This window comes from Crocuta crocuta, unplaced genomic scaffold (genome assembly GCF_008692635.1).
Source record: "Crocuta crocuta isolate KB4526 unplaced genomic scaffold, BGI_CrCroc_1.0 scaffold3, whole genome shotgun sequence".
In the NCBI taxonomy this organism is placed as follows: Eukaryota; Metazoa; Chordata; class Mammalia; order Carnivora; family Hyaenidae; genus Crocuta; species Crocuta crocuta.
Window position 1 is genome coordinate 754,982 of NW_027529934.1, and position 26,331 is coordinate 781,312.

Here is a 26,331-nt window from a genome sequence, read left to right on the forward strand (position 1 = left end):
CTAGGGGCTCTTTCAATACTTTCACAAAACAAGAGTATCGGGCGAGGGCTGGTATCTCAGCCTTATGTCCCCGTTCTTGATAGAGCATATGCAGGTGGCTGACCCTAGTGGGTAAAAAGCCTGTGGTGGCATCGAAGTTCCCCAGCCTCTTTTGCTAATGTGTAACGTTTTATTATTATTATTATTATATTATAACGTTTATAATATGTTTAACGTTTACTAAGCGCATCAGTTTCCTCATCTGCAATATCAGAGAACAAATAGGCGTATGGGCATGTACTTCCAAAGAGTCTCGCTAGAGGGCGCATTCGAGACCAGGAAGTTCTAACGCCTGTCGTACAACCGCGACTTTAAACGGCTCTGCTTTACGGCAACCTGCTTCCGCCGTAAAGCGCCGTGAGCGACCTCGCGTGAGTGAGTGGAGACAAATTCCAGGTGGGAAACGCGGCTCTTGAAGGTGGGCGACCTTGACGTTTTTGCTATGGGCAAACGCGGGAGCCGGAGCCAGAGCCAGCTGCTTAACACCCTGACTAAAAAACAGAAGAAGCATCTTCGGGATTTCGGCGAGGAGCATCCCTTCTACGACAGGTATGGAGGGGCACTGCCGGGACCCGCGGTGGCCGTGGCTTTTCCCGGGTTGGGTCCGCCGGTCTCCCTGGGGATCCGGACACGGCGACCCCCCGCACTTTCCCGGCGGCCTTGGAGGATTCCGGCGGCATCCCGCCTGAGATGGGACTCTTAGTGGGTCTTCCTGCCTTTTGTTGAGCCCTTAGCTTTGTGCTAGACCGCACGCCCCTTGGTGGGGGGGGGAGTCTGTTTTTGTACTGTCAGGGGTTTTCTAAGATTGATTTTGATGTTTGGGGTTTTTAAAGAATTGCTTGGGCCCTTCGACATCACTGATTTATCGCGTTACCTTGAGGAAACCGGTGTATCGGTAGTTGTTTCCATTGAGTGTCCAGACTCTCAGCGACGATCTCACCCGTCCCTCCACCTCGGGCCGCCACATCAGCACTTGGGGACACTGTAATTAAGAAATGTGCTAGAAAAGGTTTCTTATTTGCTAAATTGAAGCTTCTTTCGGATGAGAGCCAGGTACTGTGTTTGTCATCGTGACGTTGTTAAACTTTTCATTTGTCAATTATTATCAGTTTGTTACATTCTTAGAATCCCTGTTCAAGAGCGTACATAGTTTTTACATGACTATAGTTATGTATTTATAATGGTATATTCTGCCTTTTTCATTTAAAGTTGTGTCATTGCGGGCACCTGGGTGGCTCAGTTCGTTGAGCGTTCAACTCTTGATTTCTGTTCTGGTGGTGGGATCGAGCCTTGCATGGGCTCTATGCTGAGCATGGAGCCTGCTTAAGACCCCCTCTCTCCCCCTCTCCCCTGCGCGTGCTCTCTCTGTCTCTCTCTCTCTCTCAAATAAAATAAAGTAAAATAAAATAAAGTTGTATTAGTAGACTTTTTACTAGTTGTACATGCAAGTAGAGTTTAACATTACTTGTTTCTTCTCAGGGTTTCAGGAAAGGAGGCAAAACCACAGATTTATCAACCGGTAATGCTTTATGTTTTTTTTTATACTAGTGGGCTCTGGGTTGTTTTCAGATTATGTATAATAATAACTAAGTCTGGCTACATTTCTACTCCTTTCGATTTTAGACGTAAGCTATTATTTTAGTAGTGTGTGTTTTGAATGCAGATGTCTGTTAAAATGCCATTGTGATAACTAATATAGTAACCAGAGTTCAAAACTCCTGAGAAATTAGCCTGTTCGAACCTGTTAGGGAGGCTCACCAGAGGGCTCTTGGTGAATCCTAAAGGAGTATCTTGTTCACTTAACATAAAAGGAGCCACAAACTGCAAACTGAACAGAGGTCCTAATTCATTACAACAAACTAAAAAAAAAACAACCCACTAAATTCTTTTGTCGTATTGTAATTTTCCTGTCATTCTTTTCAATGTGCCAAATATCTGACACACAGATTAGTTCTCCTTCTGTGGCGCCTGGGTGGCTCAGTCGGTTAACGTCTGACTTCAGCTCAGTTCATGATCTTGTGATTCCTGAGTTCCAGCCCCACCTCAGGCTCTGTGCTAACAGCTCAGAGCCTGGAGCCTGCTTTTGATTATCTGCCTCCCTCTCTGCTTCTCCCCTGCTCATGCTCTGTCTCTCTCAAAAATAAGTAAACATTAAAAAAATTATAAAAAAATGTTTCGTTCTGATTATAATCTAAAGCTTTGCTTTTAGTCAGCTTTCTTCCCAAGTGGAACATTAGCAGTTCAAAGAAGATAAAAAAAAATTCTAGAATCATAGCCAGACTAGCTTTTTTTTTTTTTTACAAATAGTTTATTGTCAAATTAGTTTCCACATAACACTCAGTGCTCATCCCCACAAGTGTCCTCCTCCATGCCCATCCCCCCTCCCCCCCACATCCATCTGTCCTCAGTTTTNAGACTAGCTTTTTAAAATAACTTTGTTGGGGCACCTAGGTGGCTCATTCGGTTAAGCATCCAACTTCGGTTCAGGTCATGATCTCACGGTTCATGGGTTCGAGCCCTGCATCAGGCTCTGTGCTGACAGCTAGCTCAGAGCCTGGAGCCTGCTTCAGATTCTGTATCTCCCTTTCTCTCTGACCCTCCCCTGCTCTCGTTGTCTCTCTCTGTCTCTCAAAAATAAATTAAAAAAAAAAAACTTAGATGCTGGACATGCTTGAATAGATAGAATTGCATGTTTAGAGAAAAGCTAATTTTATGAAAGTCTGAACTTGTTATACTTTTGGTCTGATGATAACAATCATAGGGTGGAAACAAGAATAATAATGTTTCTGTTTCAAAAATTCCCATTTTCCTTTTAGTCAGAGAGTTCAGATACTTCAGGTTCTGAAAGTGAAGCCGAGAGCGAACCAGAACAAGTTTCTGGGTACCACAAACTACTCGCCACATTAAAGAATGTTTCCGAGGAGGAGGAGGAGGAGGAGGAAGAAGAAGAAGAAGAAGAAGAAGAAGAAAGTGCTGAAGATGAGGCAGAAATGGACGATGATGATGGTGATAGCGATGTCAGTGTGGACGAAGGGACAGCAGCAGGGTCTGCCGAAGTGCAGGAGAGTAAGTGTCTGGTGTGGGCTCATCCTCTTTGTTGGGACAGATGGCCTCAAGGGCACAGTGCCCTTACTGTGTGAGTTGGGTGAAAGCACGTGGACCCAAAGCAGAGACCCCCTAACCTTGTTGCTTCAGTGGTTTCTTTGAGAATCCGATGAAAACACAGGACCCTCTGGCCAGAAAAATGCAGAAGTAGTATTTTTGCTTATAATTTCCAGGTCTTTCATTTAACTTCAGTTAAAGTTGTTTTTTTTTTCTCATTAAACTACCCCTCCTTGCCTAATTTTATTTTATTTTATTTTTTTATATTTAAAAATATACTTTTTATTTATTTATTTATTTTTTACAAATAGTTTTTTTTGATTCAGAGGAAAGGGGACATAATAATTATGTTTTTGTGACGGTCTTAAAGAGATCGTTGTCCCTCCCTTAGAGAAACCAGATTTAGTAGAAGACAGACATAAAAATACACCATTTTCAAGCAGCAGAGTTGTACGTGACAGCTGCTTGTAGGGCCCAGTGGTTGCATGCTGTTGGTATAAATGGGGGAAGGCTGCAGAGAGCAGCTGAGACAGGAAGTTTGAAGGAATGCTCTCACTCCGACTTCTGGGTGACTTTTTTCTTATAGCTTTAAAACCAACTTTATTGAAGTATGATTTACATACAAACAGGTGTACCCATCTTAAGTATACAACTTGGAGTTTGACAAATGTATACACCTGTGTTATCCTCACCAAAATCAAGGTTGAGAACATTTCCAACACTTCCCAAAACATGTCTTCTTGTCCATTTATAGTCCGTTTCCCCTTCTGGCATCAGGCAATCACCACCCGCTTTCTTTCACTACAGATTAGTTTTACCTGCTCTAGAAATTCATTTAAATAGAAGCATACAGTATGTACCCTATTGGGTCTGGCTGCTTTGGCTCTTCATGTTTTTGTGGTTTAATCATGTCGTTCATGTATTAGAAATTCATACTACTCGAATTTGTATTGGAATAATATCCCATTGTCAGTGTATCTAAGTAGCTTTTTATATCTCACTGTCTTAAGGCCTATTTTCGTTACAGCTGTATTTTTCTGAGGTGTCATTCATCATTTGTAGTATTTTAATTCATCAGTTTTACTGGGATAAAATTTATTGCCTCAGACTTAGGGGGCTTTTTATTAAAAATCCTGTTTTAGATTTTTAAAAATGAAAATTTTGTGAGTTTTTTTTAATTATAAAAGTAATATATACTTTAAAAATTTAAGAGGGTCATATATTTAACATTTATCTCTACTACTTTGGGATGAACACCTTCGCATTTTATGTAACCTTCCAAATTAGTTTTTTATGGATATAAGTGTGAGTACAAGTATGTACAGTGTATATACACTCATAATGGTCTCATACACTTCTGTAATTTACTTTTTTTCTTTAATAGAATACCACAGTCCTTTTCTCCATGAATAATTGTGGATCCATATTAGCTTCTTAATTACACAGTATTTCATTGTAAGTGATATGTGATAACTGAATTAATGCTCCATTGATAGAAAAGGGTAAAATCAATTTTCCTAGTTATTTCTGGTCATTGTCAGTGCTGCGTTAAACATCCTTACGTGTCCATCTTAGTGTGTTTTGTCCAGTTATCATCTTACAGTAAATTCCTAGAGCTGGAAGGAGGTCAGTAGTCAGGCTTAATTTTGAAACTTAAGCCTTCCACCTGAATTTGTTTTAATGTAAATAATAGTAATGAACATCAGTGTTGATTTAGGCTAAGGACTTAAATTTTACTGGTCCACGGAAGTATAATTATATTTATGGATAAATAATTGTATAAAATGTTTCTCAAAACGATAGGTCCTGCTGACCCTGAGGGAAACAATGGGGATGGGCCACTTGGCACATCACAAGAGTCCCCCGAGGAGTTTACAGACGCAAAACATGAGTCACTTTTCAGCCTGGAAACCAATTTTCTTGAAGAGGAAAGTGGAGGCACGTGTTGTCTGAACGTATCACAAGGTCAGAGCACAGTGTGTGTTATTTGATTTCACCAGGAGCTTACCATGGAGGTTGTGAGCTAGCACACCACGTTAAATCTCTAGTTACTGGCATGAGCAACAATAAAAACAGGTTAGCAGCTCCATCTAGAGCTGGAAAGAAGTAACTTCTCGAAGGCATTTTGTGGTTTTCAGTGGCTGGGCAGTGTCGGGGATCAGGAGGCTCTTCAGTAGGACAAACAGCCTACAAGTAAGTGTAGGGATGGCCAGTTCCCCAGGTCCCGTGTCGCCACGGTTGGGGTCAGGGGAAGACCTCTGATTTCCTCCCTAAGCAGAGAAAGAAGAGAAAGGAGAAAAATATTTTACGCTTTTCTCTTTACCCTTCACTTGTTCTTTGTAATTGGAGCAGGAATTTTCCAGATACGTAAGACTCAGGACTGGCTAATATGATTGGCCCCTTAGAGGCCAGAAAGCCCCATCCTGTCTCTCCGGTCTCTCAGCCTCTTGGTTATGCCTCTGTCCCAGTGGGAGTGACTTGGACAAGGCCTGCCTATGGTAGGTGTAGGCAGGTCTCTGCTGTCTCTCTCAGCTCCACTTTCTCAGCCTGTGCCTGGCGGACAAGTCAGGTTGGTCTCCTTCTTTGTTCTGACTGCCCTTTTCTGCCCCGTTGCCTCCCCGTGGGGGAGGGACAGAGAGAGAGAGGTCAAAAGAATCCCAAGCAAGCTCTGCACTAGATCTCACAAACTTCGAGATCATGACCTGAGCTGAAAGCGAGAGTCAGACGTTTAACTGACTGAGCCACCCAGGTGCCCCAGCTTTTTGGAGTGGGACCAGAAGACAAGTTTGGGTAGGAGCTCAGAGGACTGAAGATAAGCCCGAGTACAGGTGCTACCATTTGGATCATTTGTTCAATTCAGTTGAGTGTGGAGCATTTCTTTGTGTCCTGCAATGTGAGATAAATCAGACATGGAACCTGCTGTCAGGGAGCTTACCATCTACTGTATGAGACCAGACTGCACTTATATGCGTTGCAGTGGATTGGTAGGCATGGGGGGGAGGGGGGGGTGCTGTCTGTAGGGCACAGGATGGCCTGTTAGTGGAACCAGCACTCAGCCTGGCACAGTAGGCTCCAGGGAAATATTTATTGTGAGTCAGGACATAACATTAAACATTAGTATTCGGACATACAAAAATGAGGTGAAGGAAAGGATAGGATTTTTAATCAAAGGAAGGAACCCCACAGTGGCAGAAGAGTTTGAGGGCCGTATAATTCAAAAATTACATTGGAAAGGTAGATGGGAGGTGTACCTCCTGCAGTGCCCCACATTTCAGACTGAGAGGTTTCTTCAAGGGTTTTGAGCTGGGAAGTAAAGCGATTAGAGAAGTGCTTTAGGAAAGGAAATCCGTTAGAAACGTCTGAGCTGGGAGAGAGGGTGGGGAAAATAGATGGGGGAGAGGATGAGTTAACATAGTGAAAAAGTATGTGTCATTTAGAGGGAAGACCAAAAAAAATACCTGTTTTCTCCAAGTGTTCTGACATTCTGGATTTCTGAATTAGATCCATTTCTACAACACGTGAACAAAGAACTGAAAGAAAAAGAAATTCAAGCTGTTGCCACAAATTCCAAAACTACTCACCAGCTAAAAGTAAGTGTTGCTTGGCCATCCAGTCACAAAGGAAGTAAAGCTCCAAGTAAAGCAATGGTCTTGGGTTTTGGGGGGCCTCCCCTGATGTCGATACATGCTGGTGGTAGATGGCTTGACAGGGGAGCATGACCTAGGAAGGCTGGGAGAGCCTAGGGGGGGCAGGGGTGGCTAGAAAGGCCCAGGGAAGCTGGAGTGTGGGAGCCAGAGAAGAGTGGCTTTGGAGGTAGGTACACCAGGGTTTAGACCAGCATCTGAGAGGTGCTGTCGCATAACCTAAGGCAAGTTAAGCTACCTTTTTGACCTTCGAGGTTCTCACCTGTTAGAGGGCGGCAGTAATGCTTATTTCAAGGTGAAGTAATTTAGTTTACTGACTGATACATAGATGTGTTGAATAAAACAATAGCCACTGCTGCTATTTGTTTGAAATACGTGAGATACATTCACAACTCAGTTACCCAGATGTAGAGCAGTTTTTACTTCTTTGTGTTTTTTGTTGCTCACTAGCTAATGCTGTTTATAAGAACTGGTCATCCTTTCTTAATTGAAATTTTTATTGAGATAATAATTATAGATGCAATTGTAAGAAATAAAAGACATCCCTCATGCCCTTTGCCCACTTTCCCCCAATGATAACATCTTGCAAAACTGTGATACAGTATCAGGGCCAGGAAATTGGCATTGACATGCTCTTCTGTCTTATTCAGCTTTCCCCAGTTTTGCTCCTACTCTTTTGTGTGTGTGTGTAGTTCTGCCCCGTGTTAAGTCCCCCCGTCCACCACCAAAGTTAAGACGCAGAACATTTTCAGCACTATAAAGATCNATTTTGCTCCTAGTCTTTTGTGTGTGTGTGTGTGTGTAGTTCTGCCCCATGTTAAGTCCCCCTGTCCACCACCAAAGTTAAGACGCAGAACATTTTCAGCACTATAAAGATCTCTCTTTTTCCCTCTTGCCCTTTTAAAACCACACCTCCCTTCCTCCCCCCAATTTCTAATCCTTGGGAATCCCTGTCTGTTCTCCATTCTACAATTTTGTCATTTCAAAAGTGTTATGTGAAAAGAACCCTGGGGTACCTGGGTGGCTCAATCAGTTACGCATCTAACTCTTGATTTTGACTCAGGTCAGGATCTCATGGTTTGTGAGATTGAGCCCTGTGTGGGGCTCTGTGCTGGCAGCATGGAGTCTGCTTGGGATTCTCTCTCTTCTCTCTCTGCACCTCCCTTGTGTGCACGCACTCTGTCTCTGTCTCTGTCTCTCTCTCTCAAAATAAATAAACATTAAAAGAAAAAAAAAAAGAAGAATCCTACAGATTGGCCTTTTTCACTTTGCATAATTCCCTGGAGATTCATCCCAGTCGTTGGTGCATAGATCCAATATTGATGCCTGGGTGGCTCAGTCAGTTAAGTGTCTCACTGTTGATTTTGGCTCAGGTCATGATCTCACAATTTGTGAGATATAGTGCAGAGCCTGCTTGGGATCCTTTCCCCCTCTCTCTGCCACACCCCCACTATCATGCAGAAGTCCGCTCTCTCCCCCAAAATAAAGAAATAAACTTAAAAATAAATAAACTTATTGTTGNAACTTTGTTCACAAGAAGGAGGCTGTGAGGCACTGCCATATACGTGCCTGGCACTTAGCAGGTACTCGGGTATTTTAATGATGTGAATATTGGAATAATGAGTGAGCCCAGGAGTGAGCACATTAGATGGACCAGGTAGTGTCAGAGCCATATAGTAGACAGCTCAGTGGACTGTTTTTAACTGTGGATTTGTGGATTCAACTGGAAACTTGTGAGTCACAGGTACTTCTTGATAGTTTTCCTTAAAGATAACCCTGAACATGTGTAAATGACACTCCATTATAGATCTCTTTGTGATTGTCACAGCTGGATGGAACCTTAGTAAGCCTTTTATCCAATCCCTGGGTGTTAAAGCTACAGACAGAGACCCAGATTCATAGAGGACCTCGCTAATGAGGACCAGGGATACTGAAGTAGCAGAGATGGGATGAGAACCAAGGTTTCTCTTCACTGAGCCACACACATATGTAAACCTTGGAAAACAGAAATTCCTATTTTTCCATTATGTAAGTTATTGCCGCCTAAAATGTTTGCATTTATGTGGGTTCCTAAGCCCAAGTTCCAGTTGATCTGGGGGCTTTGGTAGGAAATGCGTGTTAGTTGTGCCCACATTACTCATATTGAATGGCTACGTCTTGTCCATTTCCTATACCACTTTAGCCTATATCCCTCCATATTGAAGAATCTAAAAAGATTTTTTAGATTGTTTTTCTGAGTTTAATAAGATTCTGGGGTGCCTGGGTGGCTCAGTCGGTTGAGCGTCCGACTTCGGCTTAGGTCATGATCTCACGGTTTGTGGCTTCGAGCCCTGTGTCCGGCTCTGTGCTGACAGCTCAGAGCCTGGAGCCCGTTTCAGATTCTATATCTCCCCCTCTCTCTAACCCTCCCCTGTTCACGCTGTCTCTCTCTCTTCCTCTCTCTCAGAAATAAATTTAAAAAAAAAAGTTAAAAAAATGTCATTAATAAGATTCTAGGGTTTAGTACGGTAGTGCATCTTAGACATTTCTTGGTCCAGCCCTCTACTTGAAAGCTGGAGAAACTGAAACCTGGATGCTTACGTGGTGTGGCTGCTAGGACAGTAACGTGGCCCTCTTCAGTCTTGGGCCCTCACTGCTGCACCACACCAGTCTGAATCACGACACCTCTCCAGATGTGCTGCTTCCCTTTCTGGGGAACTGTCTGAGTTTTGGACACAAGTATTATAGATTTATCTGTTTCCATTTAGAGTCTTAGAGAAGAATGAGGCAGATTAATAGTGAAGCACATCTAGAATTTGATGAATTGTGTCATCTGGTGGGCTGTTTACGTTGTTGATATTTACAGAAGGCTAGTTAGAAATTTATCATTTATCAAGCATATTCTGTTTTCGTTCTCAGCAGTTATAACTTTAAGCATTTTTGGAAATGTTTGGAAAACTAAGTCCTATATTTCCCATTGAAATATATTATTTCAGAAGTGTTTCATCATCATTTCTGAAAAAGGTACTAGAGAACATTCTAGAAAAGTGGTGATTCATTAATCCTTTTCCTTACCAGCTTTATTTGTTCTCTACTTATTACATCTAATTCATTTATTTACTCGGTGTTTATCCTTTGGAGCTTATGGGTAAAAATACTAAAGTTCTATGAAAGATAGAAATGACTAACGTTCCTTGCCACTTGTATGTTTATATTGGGTTTTGCTAGTGGGCAGCTGTTATAGGCATTGACTTAATCCTGAAAGGTATTTCCACATTCTGGTTGAGAATTGCCTCCTGTGGGGCCATGAGCTTAAAGTCCACAAGACATGGTACTGTGGATATGAGAGGTGCTCAGCTTCTAGTACTAAGCCAGGTCCTGTACAAAAGGGGTGATCTAGGGCTCAGCCCTTTCAGAGGCTGCTGCTCTACAGAGGGTTGGTCAGCTGCATGTCCTCAGCAGGCTGACCTGCAGCTGCCGATCCTTCCCCTGGTCCCACCAAGCCTGCTGTGGCTTCCTCCACAGGTGCTGATAGTGGTGCCCTTCCGGGAAGCTGCTCTGCGGGTGGTCCAGCTCTTCATCAGCCTCCTCGAGGGTGACAGCAAGAAGAAGATAATCGTGAGCAACAAAAAGAGGTTTAAGGGAGAGTATGGCTCTGATCCTGAGGAGAGACCACCCAACCTGAAGAGGCCTGAGGATTATGAAGCTGTGTTTGTAGGCAACATCGATGACCACTTTCGGATCGGTAATTCTTCCTCATCAGAACTCAGACCCCAAGGGACCTATAGTGTGAGGTTCTCATGGCCAGAGGCTAGAAGCCTGGAATTAGGCATTCTCTCAGTGGTTTGAGATGTCCTCCTAACAGGGCTAGGGTACGTTCGAGACATCTTGTCTGCCAGGGAAGAGAGTTTTGCTTGGCCAATGGGGCGGATGCTTGCCTAAGGGTGGAGCATCTCTGAAGCTCTATATAAAGACACGTGTACATTTACAACAGAAATGTCTCAGCATACCCATAGCTAGTAGTTGATGCTACAGGGGAGTTGGAAATGATGCGAGCTGAGTGGGCCTCTCAGGGGAGGCTGAATAAACTGAGTGTCTGTGCATAATGGTGGGCTTCCCTCCTACTGGCCATGTGGAGTGCCTACCCCTGAATTGTCTCCACTCAGGACTTACCAACTGCCACCCGACTTGTTACATATTTGCTTGTCTTTCGTTCAACTCCCATTTACTTGGTTGCTTGTATATTAATAGAGTAATGTTCTTATGGAAATTTTCATTAGTCACATAAGCTCATTCGGCAAACATTTATTAAGTATCTATTGTGTGCCAGGTACTGTTAGGAAACTAGGGACATAGAAATTAAAGTTACGGTTCCTATTGCTAAGGAAATCCAGCCTCATGGGAAAACAATACAGAATGATAACGATGAGTACTAATCAGAGGATGCAGTGGATGTTCTGGGAGTGTTTAAAGCAATTTCTGTACTCCGGATGAGGACAGGATAGTTAGGAAGGCCTCCTGTGGCTGCCATTCATAGAAAGTTACAAAGGGGTGGTCAGCATGGAGCAAAAGGTTTCAGACAGGAAACTGCATGTGCAGAGGCCTTAGGGTGAACAAGCCAGGCGAGACCCAAGATGTATATAGATTTCAGCAGGGCTGGAGTGTCAGGTACAGCGGGACAACAGGTGATGTTTAGTTTTACTTTTTTTTCTTTAATGTTTATTTATTTTTGAGAGACAGAGCATGAGCAGGGGAGGGACAGAGAAAGAGGGAGACACAGAATCCAAAGAGGGTTCAGGCTCCGAGCTGTTGGCCGAGGCTGATGTGGGGCTCAAACCCACAAACCGTGAGATCATGACCTGAGCCAAAGTTGGCCACCCAATCGACTGAGCCACCCAGGTGCCCCGAGAGTTGATGTGTAGTTTTAAACATGTGAAAGTGTCCTGCAAGCTGCTGATATGTCAGTTTTGAGCTCAGGAAAGAGATGTGGGCTGGAAGTACAGATCTTTGCGGAGGTGATGTTACAGTTGTGGTTGGTGAATAAATTTGCCCATTTATTATCCATATACTTTATAGAGTGAAAGTAGAACTTAGAGCCAAATCAGGGATTTGTGAAAGAGCTGTTTGGATCTGGAAAGATAGATATGGGCCAGGTCAGGCATAGAAGTGGAAGTGAGTGTTAAAAGAAATTGATACCACCAGTGAGGAAAAGAACATTTCAAGGAAGATGTGTTCAACATGCTGCTTTATGCATTTGTGACAAGAAACAAAGTGGCATTGAGTTACTGACCTTGGCAGGAGTCATTTCAGTGGAATGCTGAGAAAGGAGCCAGACTGCAATGCATTGAGGAATGAGTGGGAGATTTCTAAGGGCAGACCATCCTCCGGAGTGGTTTGACCCTAAAGGAAAAGAAGAGAACAAGAGCTAGATGGGACCATAGACTCAGGGAGGGATGCTTGTTATTATTTTAGTAAGTAAAGCAGTTTGAACATGGTTACGTACTAAGGCGAAAGATGTGAAGGTACAACGTGCATCAGAGGGTGAAAGCTAATGGCTTGGTGGGAACTAATGAACTGATGTGCACTTGGCTGTTTTGTGTAGGAGTGGCAATCCTTCAGAGGAGCATCCGACTCTATGCCCCCTTTTACTCCTCCGACATCCTCATTGCCTCCCCGCTGGGCTTGAGGACCATCATTGGTGGAGAAGGAGAGAAGAAGAGAGATTTTGACTTTTTGTCTTCTATTGAGCTTCTCATCATTGATCAAGCTGACATTTACCTGATGCAGAACTGGGAGCATGTCCTGGTAATGGTGGTCATTTACATTTAGAGTGACAAAGTTCACATATAGGGAGAGAGGAAGCTCGGTGGTTTAAGTCTTTATTTTTTTTAATATTTATTTTTGATAGGATGCATGTGAGTGGGGGAGGGGGAGAGGTAGGGAGACAAAGACAAAGAATATAATATGAAGCAGGCTCCGCACTGTCAGCACAAAGCTCTACATGGGGCTTGAGCCCACAGACTATGAGATCATGACATGAGCTGAAGTCAGACACTCTTATCGACTGAGCCACCCAGGCGCCCCATTGGTTTAACTCTTAAAGTGTTATTTAAGGCAAAATGAGAACTCAGTTTGGACATGGAAATGTTTCACATTTTCCAGTTTGAAAAAGCCTTTTGCCCCCTTTTCTACCCACAGATTGGTCAATAATTAAAGAAATTAAATAAAAACTCTTATCCGTATTTTCATATCTCTAGCAAAGATTTCTTCCCTCGAAAGGTCACTTCTGTGAGTGACCACACTTGAGTGTGGCTGTTTGGTAGGTTGGTTCATTTTAACCAGGAACGTGTTTACCTAACATAATTCTTCTTACCATTTATGCTCATTTTTTTCTTGTTTGGCCTTCAGAGGAAATAGGAAACATTGCTCATGTGTGATCTTGTTTTACAGAGAAATGTAGGAGGTTTTTATCTTCTTGCTGTAACTTAGGCTGTAATTTTGTTCTCCTTCCCTACATACTTTGGTGTTGTCCCATTTTTCCTTTGTAACAGCCTTTATCACAGAACCATAGGTTTGGTTTTTATAGGCATATGAGGACTCGCTTCTGTAATCCCAGGGCTTGTAGGAAGGTTGGGGTAGATAAAGGGAAGCATTTACTCATAAAAGAGGGAATACATTTATAGTACTTGTTATCCATTACTATAGATTTCCAGGTGAGGATATAATAAAGATAGAAAAGGCATGTTGATGATTGAGTCATATTTTTTATTTTGAGGGAAAAGCAGGCGGTGGCTCTGGGGGATCTCCTAACGTGTGAGGACTAATCGTTGAAGAATAATAGCTCTCTTTTCCATGTCATTTCTCTTACCCAAGTCTGGGATTACGGTAGCATTTCTGAAGTTCCTTTTAAAGGAATATTCCTGTAGGTAGCATTTTGATCCTTTCTGAAAGATGCAAGAGGTAGCCAGTTTTAGCTTACCTTCCTGTTGGCGGTGTTCACCTAACTGGGCAGTTCACACCCATCTGAGCCTCGATTTTTCTGGTGTAATTTAGAAGTTGATTTGTATATACCCCATGGGGTTAATAAGATAGGTTTATAAAATGCTTAGCAGTGCCCAGCAGGTATATCCAGGATAAAGATTAATGGTAGTGTTATTTCTGTTCAAAGCATTTGATGAACCACATGAACCTACTGCCGTTGGATTCACATGGGGTGGACTTCTCTCGAGTAAGGATGTGGAGTCTCAATAATTGGTCCAAGTATTATCGCCAGACACTGCTTTTTGGGGCCCTGCAGGATGCCCAGATCAACTCCGTGTTCAACAAGTACTGTGTCAATCTGCAAGGCCAGGTGGGCGCTCTCCATGTTTCTCTGGGTCTCCCTGGGGCACCGTGTACTGTTTAGGTTATGAGGCATAAAGAGAAGTTGGCCTTTGGTCAGCAGTGGGCATTGCCGGCCTCCTGACACTCTCATTGACTCCCGACAGGTGGCTGTGAAGAATGTCCCAATGACAGGCTCCATCAGCCATGTCCTGGTGCAGCTTCCACATGTCTTCCAGAGGATGGAAGCTGAAAACCTAGCTTCAGTGATTGATGACAGGTACCTGTCCCTTCCTGGTCCCATTGGACACTTGGGGGTCAGAGAGAGGAATTTGGCGTCGGCATATGAACTTAGAACTGGACTTTATGTTGATTTTACTGATTACCGTTTACCAAATGAGATGAGGTAATTGAACCCGATCATCATTGACAGAAGAGGAAACTGAAGCCCAGAGAGGAACAGTGCCTTGTCCTAGTTCCCCAGCTGGTTGGTGGCAGCATTATTAGTGCAGATCGGGAGCCTTCCCATCAGACTGGGACATTTCCTAATTACATTACACTGCTTAATGCTGCAGAGAGTTTCATGTCAACAACTTAGTTTCAAGCCCTTCAGGGTAAGAACTAATGCCCAGAAGCAAACACTGAAACCTTTAAATATTCAACTCTAAGCCCTTCACCTTTTACTTCCTGCAAACATAAAGGTTCCAGTGTGTTTAATTCTCTCTGTATTTTTCCTGTTTCCTCACTGTGTTGGTCAAGGGACTCATGGGAGTTGTTCAGTGATGATTTGTTGATTGATTGACAACAGAACAAATGAATGCATGAATGAGTGGTGTGCATGTGTACTTCTAGAATAATTCCCTGAGATATACTGGCATCACATCTATCTGTTACAATGAATAGCGTTAGCACTAATTTTTTTATTCTTATATAATCTCTTTGGGATGAGGTAAGCCATATTGGCCTTTTTGGGGAGGTAGAAGGAGATTGTGACTTACCCAGGGTAATCCAGTTAGTGGTGACACTGAGGGCTAATCTCTAGATCATTGACTTTGCTCTTTGCTTTTCCCAATCAGGTTTAACTTTTTTGTGAACAAGATTTTGCCTCAGTATCGTGACGCAGTCATGTCTCACACGTTCATCTATGTCCCCTCCTACTTTGACTTTGTGCGTCTCCGAAATTACTTCAAGAAGGAAGAACTGAACTTCACTCACATCTGCGAGTACACCCCGAAGTCTGGCGTCTCCAGGGCCAGACACTTCTTCCTTCAAGGAGAGAAGCAGTTTTTGCTCCTCACAGAGCGCTTCCATTTCTACAAAAGGTAAAGTAGTACCAGGTTTTGAGTGTCCTCTCAGGAGGGGAAAATGCAGTGCACATCATGGCCTACTTCTGAGTGCATGGTAGGCTTTGCGGTGTAAGGTCCTCTTCAGTCCACCTTTTGTAGAGGAGCCAGAGAGTTTTGGAACTGGACAGGCTCTTCTTGGTTGGTTGGTTGACTTTCTCCCAAAATGGGCATAGTTGGAAAACGTAGAAACAAATGAATGACTAGAGTATAATCTGTGTGTGGATCTGGAGTGGGTCTACACTGCCCTCGGGGATACTTCTTGTAGCTGTGGTTTGTATACCTCAAGAAAGACATGACTGAGTTGAACAAGACTAGATAGCACAGTTGAAGTGACTGTCGGAAGGAGGGGGACCTGTCATGGAAGTACAAGCAAAATGTCAGGGACTGTGTGGTCCATGGAGGCAGAGGCAGAGCACAAGGTCAGTGTTCAGAAAGTTCCAGTGTGTCTTGACGGGGTACACACACACTTCCTAACCAAGGAGTCCAGGACTGAGGGGCCCCTTGTTTGCAGGAGGCAAATGGTAATGGGCTTACAGTTGAATATTTAATGATTTCAGAATTTGCTTTGCTTCCCCACGATGTGATTTTGACAAAACAAGTTGGACCTTTAAAAAAAATTTTAAGGTTTACTTATTTTTGAGAGGTGGTGGGTGAGGGGCAGAGAGAGGGAGACACAGAATCTGAAGCAGGCTCCAAGCTCTGAGCTGTCAGCACAGAGCCCAGCGTGGAGCTTGAACTCACGAACCACAAGATCATGACCTGACCTGAATCATGAGATCAGACGCTTAACCGACTGAGCTACCCAGGTGCCCCTTGACTGGCCTTTTTTCAAAAATTCTAATTAGAGTGTTAGTAATGTTTCACTTTCTGTTACTGCTTGCAACCTTTTATGCCCCTAGAAGTCAGGTATTTTGTTGTATTGCCACATCTGTCTGCTGCCAAATGAAAAGCCCTTTTTAAAACCCTTATCTATAGAGAGATGGAAAGTTGCATCCTATTATCTCTTCTTTCCTGATTTGCAATAATGTTCAGTGAATTTATGTTTTGCCTTTACTGTTTGATTACTTCTCAGTCACATATACTGCTGAAGGCCACTTTTTCTCAGAGAGTCTTCTAGGCTTTAGAGCATATTTGATGATACACATTGGCGTTGCTTTGCTTTTTAGTTTATGCTTATGTTAGGATGTGCTTCCCAGATGTGTTCTTTTTTTTTTTTAAATTTTTTTTAATGTTTTATTTATTTCTGAAAGAGAGAGAAGTGTGAGCAGGGGAAGGTCAGAGAGAGAGAGAGGGAGATACAGAATCTGAAATAGGCTCCAGGCTCTGAGCTAGCTGTCAGCACAGAGCCCGACGCGAGGCTTGAACCCACAAACCGCGAGATCATGACCTGAGCCGAAGTCGTACGCTTAACCAACTGAGCCACCCAGGCGCCCCGCCCGCAGACATGTTTTTGTTACCAAGATGGGGAGGGAGGACTCTAGCAGCCCACCAGGGCTGAAATGACATGACATGACCTCTTTGGGTATTCTGATGAGGTGATCTGTGAGTGGAGAGAGGAGAAATGGCTACGTTTGTGTTCCCTGGGCTCCATTCTTGGCCACCCACACAGGGCTGTTTGGCCAAAGAGTGCTGATGAATATTGGCATCATTATTTGCTTTGTTCTAATAAGTTGTTGTTTTCATTCACATTGGAAAGTGATATTTTAGGGGAGATTGCACTCGGCAGGTCTTAAGAGCCCTTAGTTTTCTATCATCTTGACACATGACAGCAAGCCTTTTAAGTGAAGTGGATGAATTGGACAGTTTCCCAGTATGATGGTCTATAACGAGTATGAATTAAGCTGGGGGAAGACCGCTCTCAAATAGCAGCTTTTCAAGGAGAGGGCATGATGTTTTAAGAGCAGCACAGTCCGCTGGCTTACACCACTGGATGTACCAAACTGTTTTTGCCCCCGAATCACTATAAAGACAAATCAAGCATGTACCACTTGCTTTACACCCTGGACCAGGTTTAGGGGTTTATCCTGTCCTGCACTGAAGATGACTAGAAAAATAATGTGCTTCAGTGTTCTGTACCTGCTAATTTTCTCAAAGTTTCCAACTCTAGATTTTTTTGCTTGAAAGGTCACCAAAGTGATATCTGCAATGCCTTTGTGATTTGATTTGACCTTGGGAAAGGTACACACATGCTAAACTTTAGTATGCAGCTCTGAAATTCTGTATTTATATTCTCTATGGAAGTAGGCAGTGTTAGAAATATCACTGCTTTTTTGTGAGCTAGCAGAACATTTTTAACCTGAAGATAATTCATTATTTATTGGGGCATGAAACCAGTTGAATCTTAGGATTGGACAGGCCTTTGGTCATGGTGGCCCAGCTGAAGATGGGGTGCTTCACTGCCCTTTCTGTGAGCTTTATCACTGGGGTGCCACAGCAGGGAGAATTCTCAACCAGGGCACAGCCAGAAACTCTGGAGATGGGATTTATGGGGTTGGAAAAGGCTGCTGGGCCTTTTTTTTTTTTAATGTTTATTTTTGAGAGAGAGCATGAGCAGGGGAGAGGCAAAAAGAGAGGGAAGGAGCAGAGAGAGAAGGAGACCCAGAATCCAAAGCAGGCTCCAGGCTCCAAGCTGTCAGCATAGAGCCTGACATGGGGCTCAGACTCACGAACCATGAGGTCATGACCTGAGCCTAAGTCAGACCCTTAACCGACAGAGCTACCCAGGCATGCCGGCGTATTTCTGAGTACCCACAGCCCTTACATGAGAATCCCTAGGTCTGGAAGTAGCAGACCCTGTGTATAGACAATGTGGAGGAGCCAGCCTTTCAAATCAGCCGTGGGTGCCTCATTTATCTTTCGCAGTTGGGAGGTGAGGTAGACATCTGGAATGTCTTTTGTCCTTAGTTAAAGTTCCCATCCAGCCATTCTGTCATATTGCTAGGGGTCACTTAAGACCCAAAACCTGTAAAAGGGAGGAATAAGGGAGGGGAAGGGATGCTGAAGATTATGGAGAATCAACAGTAACTGTCCCTCTGAAGAGGCCTTCACCACAGTCACTATTTCCAGGAGATACCTAGTCTATTGTGGGAGATTGAAACTGAGAAAGACTTTCTTAGTTTTTAAATACAACACTTATGGAATTGGTTTTGTTGTTTTATAAGTACTCTGATTCTAAGAATGTTATACAATTATCGTAGAGAAGTTGGATAATCTAGGCTGAAAAAAAGAAAATGGAATCTCACTGCCCTGATATTAATAGCCATTTTGGTGTGTCTTTTTTTTATGTGAAAAATATGTGCACATGTACAAATGTGCACACTGTGCACCTACACAGACATACACACTTTTTTTTAAAAACTAAATTGGGATTCTACTGTACTTGTTGAGATTTTTTTCTTTTATGTGATTTATGTGCTTACTGAAAAAGAGTTTTAATATGTTAACACTTTGGCATATGTATTTGTATATCATGGGTGCATTTTTAAGTTCACATATATGGCTCTATCATGTCCTCCCTTCCCCCAATTTTTTATTTGGAAAGGTTTCATTTCACAGGAAATTTTAAGACTGTAATAGTGAACATCTATAACTCCTTTTGCTTGGACTTCACCAGCTGTTAGCATTTTGCCGTATTTGCACGCACCCCTGTTCACTGTCTTTCCCTCTCTCTGTCCATTCACATCTTATTTTTCCTTTCTGAACCATTTATAAACAAGTGCAGGGTCTTCCTGTCAATGAACCCCTAAATCTTTCAGCATGTAGCTCCTAAAAACAAGAATAGTATTTTATCTAACTACAATACTGTTATCATACCACTTGATATTATTATAGTAATGTCATCTGATATATAGTCCATATTCAAATTTTCCTTGTTCCTACGATGATCATTATAGCTGTTTCACCTTGTAATCCAGGATTCAGTTAAGGATCATACATTACATTTGGTTAATGTTTCTTTAGTCTATCTTAGTAGTTCTCAGCCGGGGCTTAGTAGTTCTCAGCTGGGGGCAGTTTTCTTCCTGGAGACATTTTTTTTTTAATGTTTTTATTTCTGAGAGAGAGAGAGACCGTGTGAGCAAGGGAGAGTCAGAGAGAGAGGGAGATACAGAATCCGAAGCAAGCTCCAGGCTCTGAGCTAGCTGTCAGCACAGAGCCTGATGTGGGGCTCAAACCCACAAACCCTGAGATAATGACCTGAGCCAACGTCAGACACTCAACTGACTGAGCCACCCGGGTGCCCCCTGGAGACGTTTTTGGTAGTCAGAAATGGTCTCGTGCTTCTAGTGGATTGAGGCTAGGATGCTTCTGGATGCCCTAGAGTGCAGAGGTTAGCCCCTAACAATTATCAGGTTCAATAGGTCAGTAGTGTGGAGCTTAAGAAACCTTGATCTAAAATAATTCTTACTTATTTTTCTTTGGCATTTTTTGAAGAGTCCAATCCAATTTCTTGTAGAATGTCCCAAAGTCTGGATTGTGTAATTGATTTTTTTTTATTATTTAGACCAGTGGTTCCCAGACTTTGCTGTACATTAGAATCCCCTTGGGGAGCTTTTAAAGATCCAGATACCCAAGGCATACCCCAGTACCAATTAAATCCCTGTGTTTGCAGACGGGGCCGAAGCATAGATATTTCAAGCACACAAGCAAACAGATGATTCATAGTGCAGTGAAATTCAGAATTACTGACTAGATTAAACCTCTTTTGGTAAGAGCTCTTCGTAAAGGGTATTGTATACATTCCACTGTTATTAAGAGGCACATAATGTCAGTTTATATCATTTTTGGTGATATTAAGTGTAATCACTTGGTCAAAGTGTATCTGCTAGATCTCTTCATTGTGATGGTGCCTTTTCTATTCATAAGTAATCTATGAGGTGTGTATTGTGTCCTTTTAAATGGTACGTAGTATGTTGTATGGCTATATAAGTAGCTCAGTTCCCTTTTAATGGGTATATAGATTCTTAAAAAAATTTGTTCTGCTGTTTATATACAACAATGCCAAGAACATCCATATGCAGAGTTGGTAGCATAGCTGTCTGGATATTTCATTAGGATAAATTTAGAGAGGAAAACTTATTAGCTCCAAAACTATACAATGAAAAATTTATTATACATTGCTACTTACTCGCTTCCTCTGTCTTCGCCATATCTTCTCTCCCCCTCCCCAAAATACACAATAATTTATAGTCCATTAGCCTATTACCCCATGTGTTGCCAATGACTTGATAGCCAAAATGATACCTTAGTGTTTTAATGTCTTTTTCTTGCTTTTTCATATATTTGTTTGTAATTGTGAGTTGAATGTAGAGGTTGAGATCCGTAGTACTTATAGCCAGGCATACCTCTTAGTTTTCAGGCCACTCGTGTGGGAGTTGTGAATCAAGTCAGGATTTGGTTATTACTGTAGCTAAGCGTCCATGCGCCACAAACTTCACATTCCTCTAGCAGACAGTGCTTAGCGTGGAGCTTGGGGTGCCGGCGGGTCTTTCCTCAGGGTCCATCTTCTCTCAATTTCATCCAGCCCTGTGCCCCTGGGACAGAGGAGGGGTCTCTCTCCACTTGAACCCCCTCTGCAGCAGCAGGCTGCTCTTGCTTGTTATTCCCTGCACAGCTTGGGTGGGGTTAGGGTTCTGTCGGTGTGGTTGGGTGTGAGGTGGGCCCTGTTAATCCTGGGCTGTGGAGCTGGTGCCTGGTCAGCATTCCTGCAGCGCACTCTGTGGCAGCCAGCCCCACCTGGAGTCTGTAAGGGATCTTGGTAGGAAAGAGCTTCCTGCTTTTCCCACGGTGGTGGCAGACTTGTGCTTATGTCAGTGTAGGATCTGGGGCTGAATGGATTTTCTGCTCTTTCCCCAGGGACAGTCTGCTGTTGCTTTTTACCAGGTGTAAGTCTTGTGGTGTAGAAGCAGGGGTGGGGCTTTAATGCCCCAGCCCCAGCACTTGGTCTTTGCCCCTCTCTCAGCACTTTCAGACTTTTACTTCATATAGATATGGGTCTGGGAAGTGAGTGAGGTTTCATATCTGCACCAAGGAGTCTCTCTCAGATCTTCTGCCTTGCCTCCTACTTTTTTCTCCAGGACCCCCAGTGGAGGCCTAGGGAAGAGAACTCAGAGTGAATGTGAGCTAACGGAATGTCCACCAATCCTAGGGATTCTGAACTGTCACACAGGCCTACGCTTGCCCTTTAAGAATTTGTATAGCTGTTTTCTTGCTACCCATGTTCTTGGCAGCTGTCCTCTTCCATCTGTGCTCTGCCAGGAGTAAAGTCGTTCACATGTCCTGTCTTTTCAGAGGGGTTTGTCACTCTGGAATTCAGTCAGTGGTGGGCTGGCTCATGAGATCTGGTTGCCCATCTCTTCCCAACTCCCAAGTTTAGCAACAGAACATTGGTAGCTTGAAATTGGCCACGGTGGGAGTATTTACACCACAGAAACTGGCGATTGCTTCAAATCAGCACCCTCTCTTCCCCCCGAGAACCAATTATTAAACATAAACCAGTACACCATTGAATCAGTTCACCAGGTCGCCTTGTGACGTGTGCTGCCTAGGCTCAAGAAAAAGAACGTAGGTTATCTGGGTTTTTCTGGATAGTGTGGAAGCAGGGCTCTCTTGAGTTTTCTACGTATAAAGCAGAAGTGGAACTCAGTATTTGCTTTTGTTTGTTTTGATAACTAGTGAGGTAGAACAGTGTACTCAAGTTCATTAGCCATTGGAATGCCTTCTTTATGGTGGTAATGTTGAAAAGTGAACCAAGTAGTGGATCGCAGTTACCATTTGGAAGACGAGGGTCTCAAGAGAGATCAGGACAATCCGTGGGATAAGAAGACAAAGAAAGCGGATCCTCTGTGAATAAAGTAGAATTCCCAAGTGAGTCTAATATCAGCAGTGTATGAGAGGGCTTTAGCAGGAAAAATCAGAACCTTGTCAACTGTAAAATCTTTTGTTATGGGGCCCTAGAGGGAATAATTGACCTGGACCCGAACCATAGGGTGAGTCCCTAGGGTCTGCATCCCGGGCCCCCCCCCCCCACAACTGTGTACAGAAATGAAGCAGGGGAGGAAGTGCACGAGCTGTTGAAACTAATTGCTTTTCCATAATGCCTGATGGGTCCTCAGGCAGGATTCTGTAAATGGGTGAATGTGGGACATCTGCCGTGGAGTTACCACGTCTGCAGAGTGACAAGAAAAGACCAATGCAAATGCCTTTACAGTCTATGCGGTTTATTTTACGTATTGGGTCCAACCTCACTGCCATTACAGAACATTCTGTTTTGCCTGATTATAATAAGGATAATGTTAAGTTGTAACTGTTTACTTTTAAAAATTTCTGTGACAGATCTTTACTCCTAGCCTTCTGTTCTTCCCCACCCTACCTTGGAACACCCAGAGTAGGCTCAAGAAATGCAAATTTATTTTATCACTATCTTAAGCCAAACATTAGGAATTCAAATTAAAATAACCTTTGGTCTGTTGGATGGCTGGCCATTATCTTCCTCCTTGAGCATGGAGCGGAGCGTGAGCTATGCGCCTGTCGAACTCTCTTCGGTAGCTTTTGCATAAATTTTCTCCAGTAGATATAGCCTCTCTTTCCCCTTCTAATAGGTATACCATAAAAGGGATCAGGAACCTGATTTTCTATGAACTGCCAACATATCCCCACTTCTACAGTGAAGTCTGTAACATGCTGAGAGCCACCAGCAGAGGGGAGGAAGCCACCTGGACTTGCACTGTCCTCTACTCCAAGTTCGATGCCCAGAGGTTGGCTGCTGTGGTTGGCGTGGAGCGGGCCGCGCAGATGCTTCAGTCCAAGAAGAACGTCCACCTCTTCATTACTGGAGAAAGATGAGAACTTCTTGGACAGGAATTGGTATTGGCCTGACACATAATGCTTGATTCTGTGCCACTTGGACCCAATTCTGATCACTTATGCAAGAGAAGGACTACTACAGGAAGGAGCACCAGGCAGCATCATACCAGATTCTTCTTTCTTTTCAGGTCATGCGTCCCTGAAAAGTTCAGTGTAAACCAAAGTTTGGGCATATCTTTCAGATCAGAAGGGGCCTCATAGAACTGTGAGAAGTTGATAGAAGGAAAAAATTCTCCTTGTGAAACTTTTTGTAAGCCATAAATTCTTCTATTGTTATTTTATTCTCTAATTTATTACACTTGGTAAATTCTTTCAGATTTGCCTGTTTCTGTTTGATGCCTTCTTAAAGTAAGGCATGCGTGTCGTTGCTTGTGCGAACTGGTTGTGAGAAATTGGGATACTTCTTGCTGCTGAATATTATCTTAATTTTGGATCACACATGTTTTGCAAAACTATTATTTTTCCCCAGCCAAACTTTTTTAAAATCTTAAATATTCTATTTTAATTCAACCCAAAAGAATATATTCACTGATTTTTTAAACTCACAAAGGTAAATGTTTTAAAATATACGCTTAAAATCATGTTATTTAAAATAACATAAATCTTTACTCTGTTTCAAGAAATAATTTTTGTGAAACTCTTGGTGTTGTGACATCTGTCTTCATGTCACTGTCTTCATTATTATGGTGGACCTTTTTTAAGTCCTACAACAGATAAAAATGAAAAGGAAGTGCACTTCTAAAAACATTTTTATTTTGAAATATTCCCAGAAAAATTGCAAGGACTGAGCCTTAACCATTTGATGGCAAGTTGCTGACTTGATAGGCCTATCATTCGGAAAAATTACCCCTGAATTTAGTGTGTATTTCCTGTAAACAAGGAATTTTTCCGTGTAGCCAGGAAAGAACTAGCAAATCAGGAAATCGCCATTAATACTTATTATTATTATTTTTTTTTACAAATAGTTTATTGTCAAATTAGTTTCCACATAACACTCAGTGCTCATCCCCACAAATACTTACTGCCATCTAATCCTTGACCACCATTCAGGTTTTGCCAACTAGCCCAGTAATGTCCTTTATAGCAAAAGGATACAGTTCAGAATTACGTGTTGCCTTTAATTGTCGAATCTCTGTTGTGTCCTTTATTTTGGAAGAGTACCCCAGCTTTTTGCTGGCTTTCTTGACCTTGACATTTTTGAAGATTACGGGGTGGTGGTTATTCTGGATAATGTTTCCCTTTGATTAGGTTTAGTTGATGCACCGTTGGCAGGAACCCTGAAGCGCTGCTGTGCCCTCACCACGTCTCACCAGGTGGCACACGGTGTGCACGTGCCCCGTCAGGGACGATGCTAACTGACCACTTGGTTTTCTTTTGTCTTTTTTAAATTGTTTTTTAAAAATTTTATTTTTAAGTAACGTCTACATCCAGTGTGGGGCTCGAACCTACAACCCCAAGATCAAGAGGCGCACACTCTACTGAGTGAGCCAGCCGTGCGCCCCGCTAACTGGCCACTTGCTTAAGGCACTGTTTGCCAGGGTTTTCCAGTATGGAGTTACTCTTTTCCTGTTATTTGTTAATTTATGTCAGTATGCGCTTGTGGTTTCATCTGTTCAGTGGGCTATAATCCATTACTATCATTGTGGACATGTACACACACACAGCATCTGAATTTATTCCTATCCATGTATTGAAAACCATGAATTCTGACACCATGGACGCCTTCTGGTGTTCTCCCTTTCTGTAGCTGTAACTCCCTTCTCAGACAGTGAGATGCATGGCTCCCGTTACCCTCAATGGAACAACCCACAGTTGGTACAGATTTTCTTTTACTTGGACACACCTAAAATTGCTTATCAGAAAAAAAAAAAAGTAAAATCACTTTGGGGTAGTCTTCCTGCTAAATATTTACATAGGTATTTTTATTTCTCTCTTCACTCAACAGGGAAAGTAGAACTATTCATTCCACATACAGATGAGTTCCTAAAGTTCTGAAAATTGAGGTGACGGTTGTAAGCCGCCCAAACCCATGCTGCAAAGACCCTTTTATATGCACTGAGTGTCCTGTTTGTTATTGGTGGATCTGTGCTGCTGTTCATCACAGAGCGTGTATATTATGAGAATAGAAATGAGTTCACTTGCCTGGTTCAGAGTTAGGAGGAAGAAGGGGATCTGGTTGGCCTCTTCTGTTTCCATGTTCATTACGCTGCAGGGTAGCCAAGCTCATGGCTTTCATTATTGCTGTTTATGAGACCCCCAGATCTGCCACTTCTCTGGTCCTGTACGCACGTGTGAGCCTGGATTTTAAGTCTATGATACAGCCCCCGGAATCTGCATTTTATTAAGCATCCCTGGTGATTTTACTGCTGGCTTCTAGCCAGCCAACTGCTTCTCCCCTGTGAGAACACGGAGGATTTCAGGTGTGAACAGAGCACTCTTTTGTTCCTGGCTCAGTCGCTGGGAAAGAAGGTAAGCCTCAGCAGCTGGCCCTGGCTCCTGAGTTCATTGCGAAAGATTGAGTCTCCGGAATGGTTACATTAAAAGGATGCCTTAACATCAGGTCTCTCACATACACCAAATAAAGAAAAGAGCGTTTATTGGACTATGGATGATAATGCCTGAGCTGGAATTATATACTATTTTGCTATTTCTTAGCAAGGCTCATTTGCAGCAGGCAAGCGCCTTCACATATGTGCCTATAGAAAATAGGCAAAAGAATGGTCCTAATCCTGGGAAGAGGTGGAATTATAAGGTAGGAAAAGGAAGTTGCCAGAAAATAAGACTTGTAAACTTTTTTTCCCTTCCCCATAGTAGTAACAACTAGCTTGGCAGTTTTCTTTCTGAGGGGAGAAAAGCTTTGAATCATGAATGCTTCGTACAGCTGGCTGCACCATGTGCAATATTCACAAAACAAGAACTAGCTAATCATAGAGAACCAGCAGCTAAACAGCCCTCCGCTGGCTTCCAAAGGGCTTATAATTGGTGCAGATGGCCCCAGCGGGATGAAGAGCATATCCCTGCTGACTCCTTGCACCCCA

At 42.9% G+C, this 26,331-nt stretch overlaps 1 protein-coding gene across 1 annotated transcript; it reads left to right on the plus strand.

Moving 5' to 3' along the window:
• Window positions 1-255: 255 nt before the first annotated feature.
• UTP25 (UTP25 small subunit processome component) lies at window positions 256-23,608 on the plus strand. Its single transcript, XM_077763354.1, has 11 exons — window positions 256-588; window positions 1,519-1,558; window positions 2,856-3,105; window positions 4,945-5,106; window positions 6,643-6,731; window positions 10,290-10,509; window positions 12,367-12,569; window positions 13,933-14,115; window positions 14,252-14,364; window positions 15,161-15,406; window positions 23,029-23,608. Exons 1-11 carry the CDS (start codon window positions 482-484, stop codon window positions 23,270-23,272), a joined length of 1,857 nt encoding a protein of 618 aa, XP_077619480.1. The 5' UTR covers window positions 256-481; the 3' UTR covers window positions 23,273-23,608.
• Window positions 23,609-26,331: the final 2,723 nt, after the last annotated feature.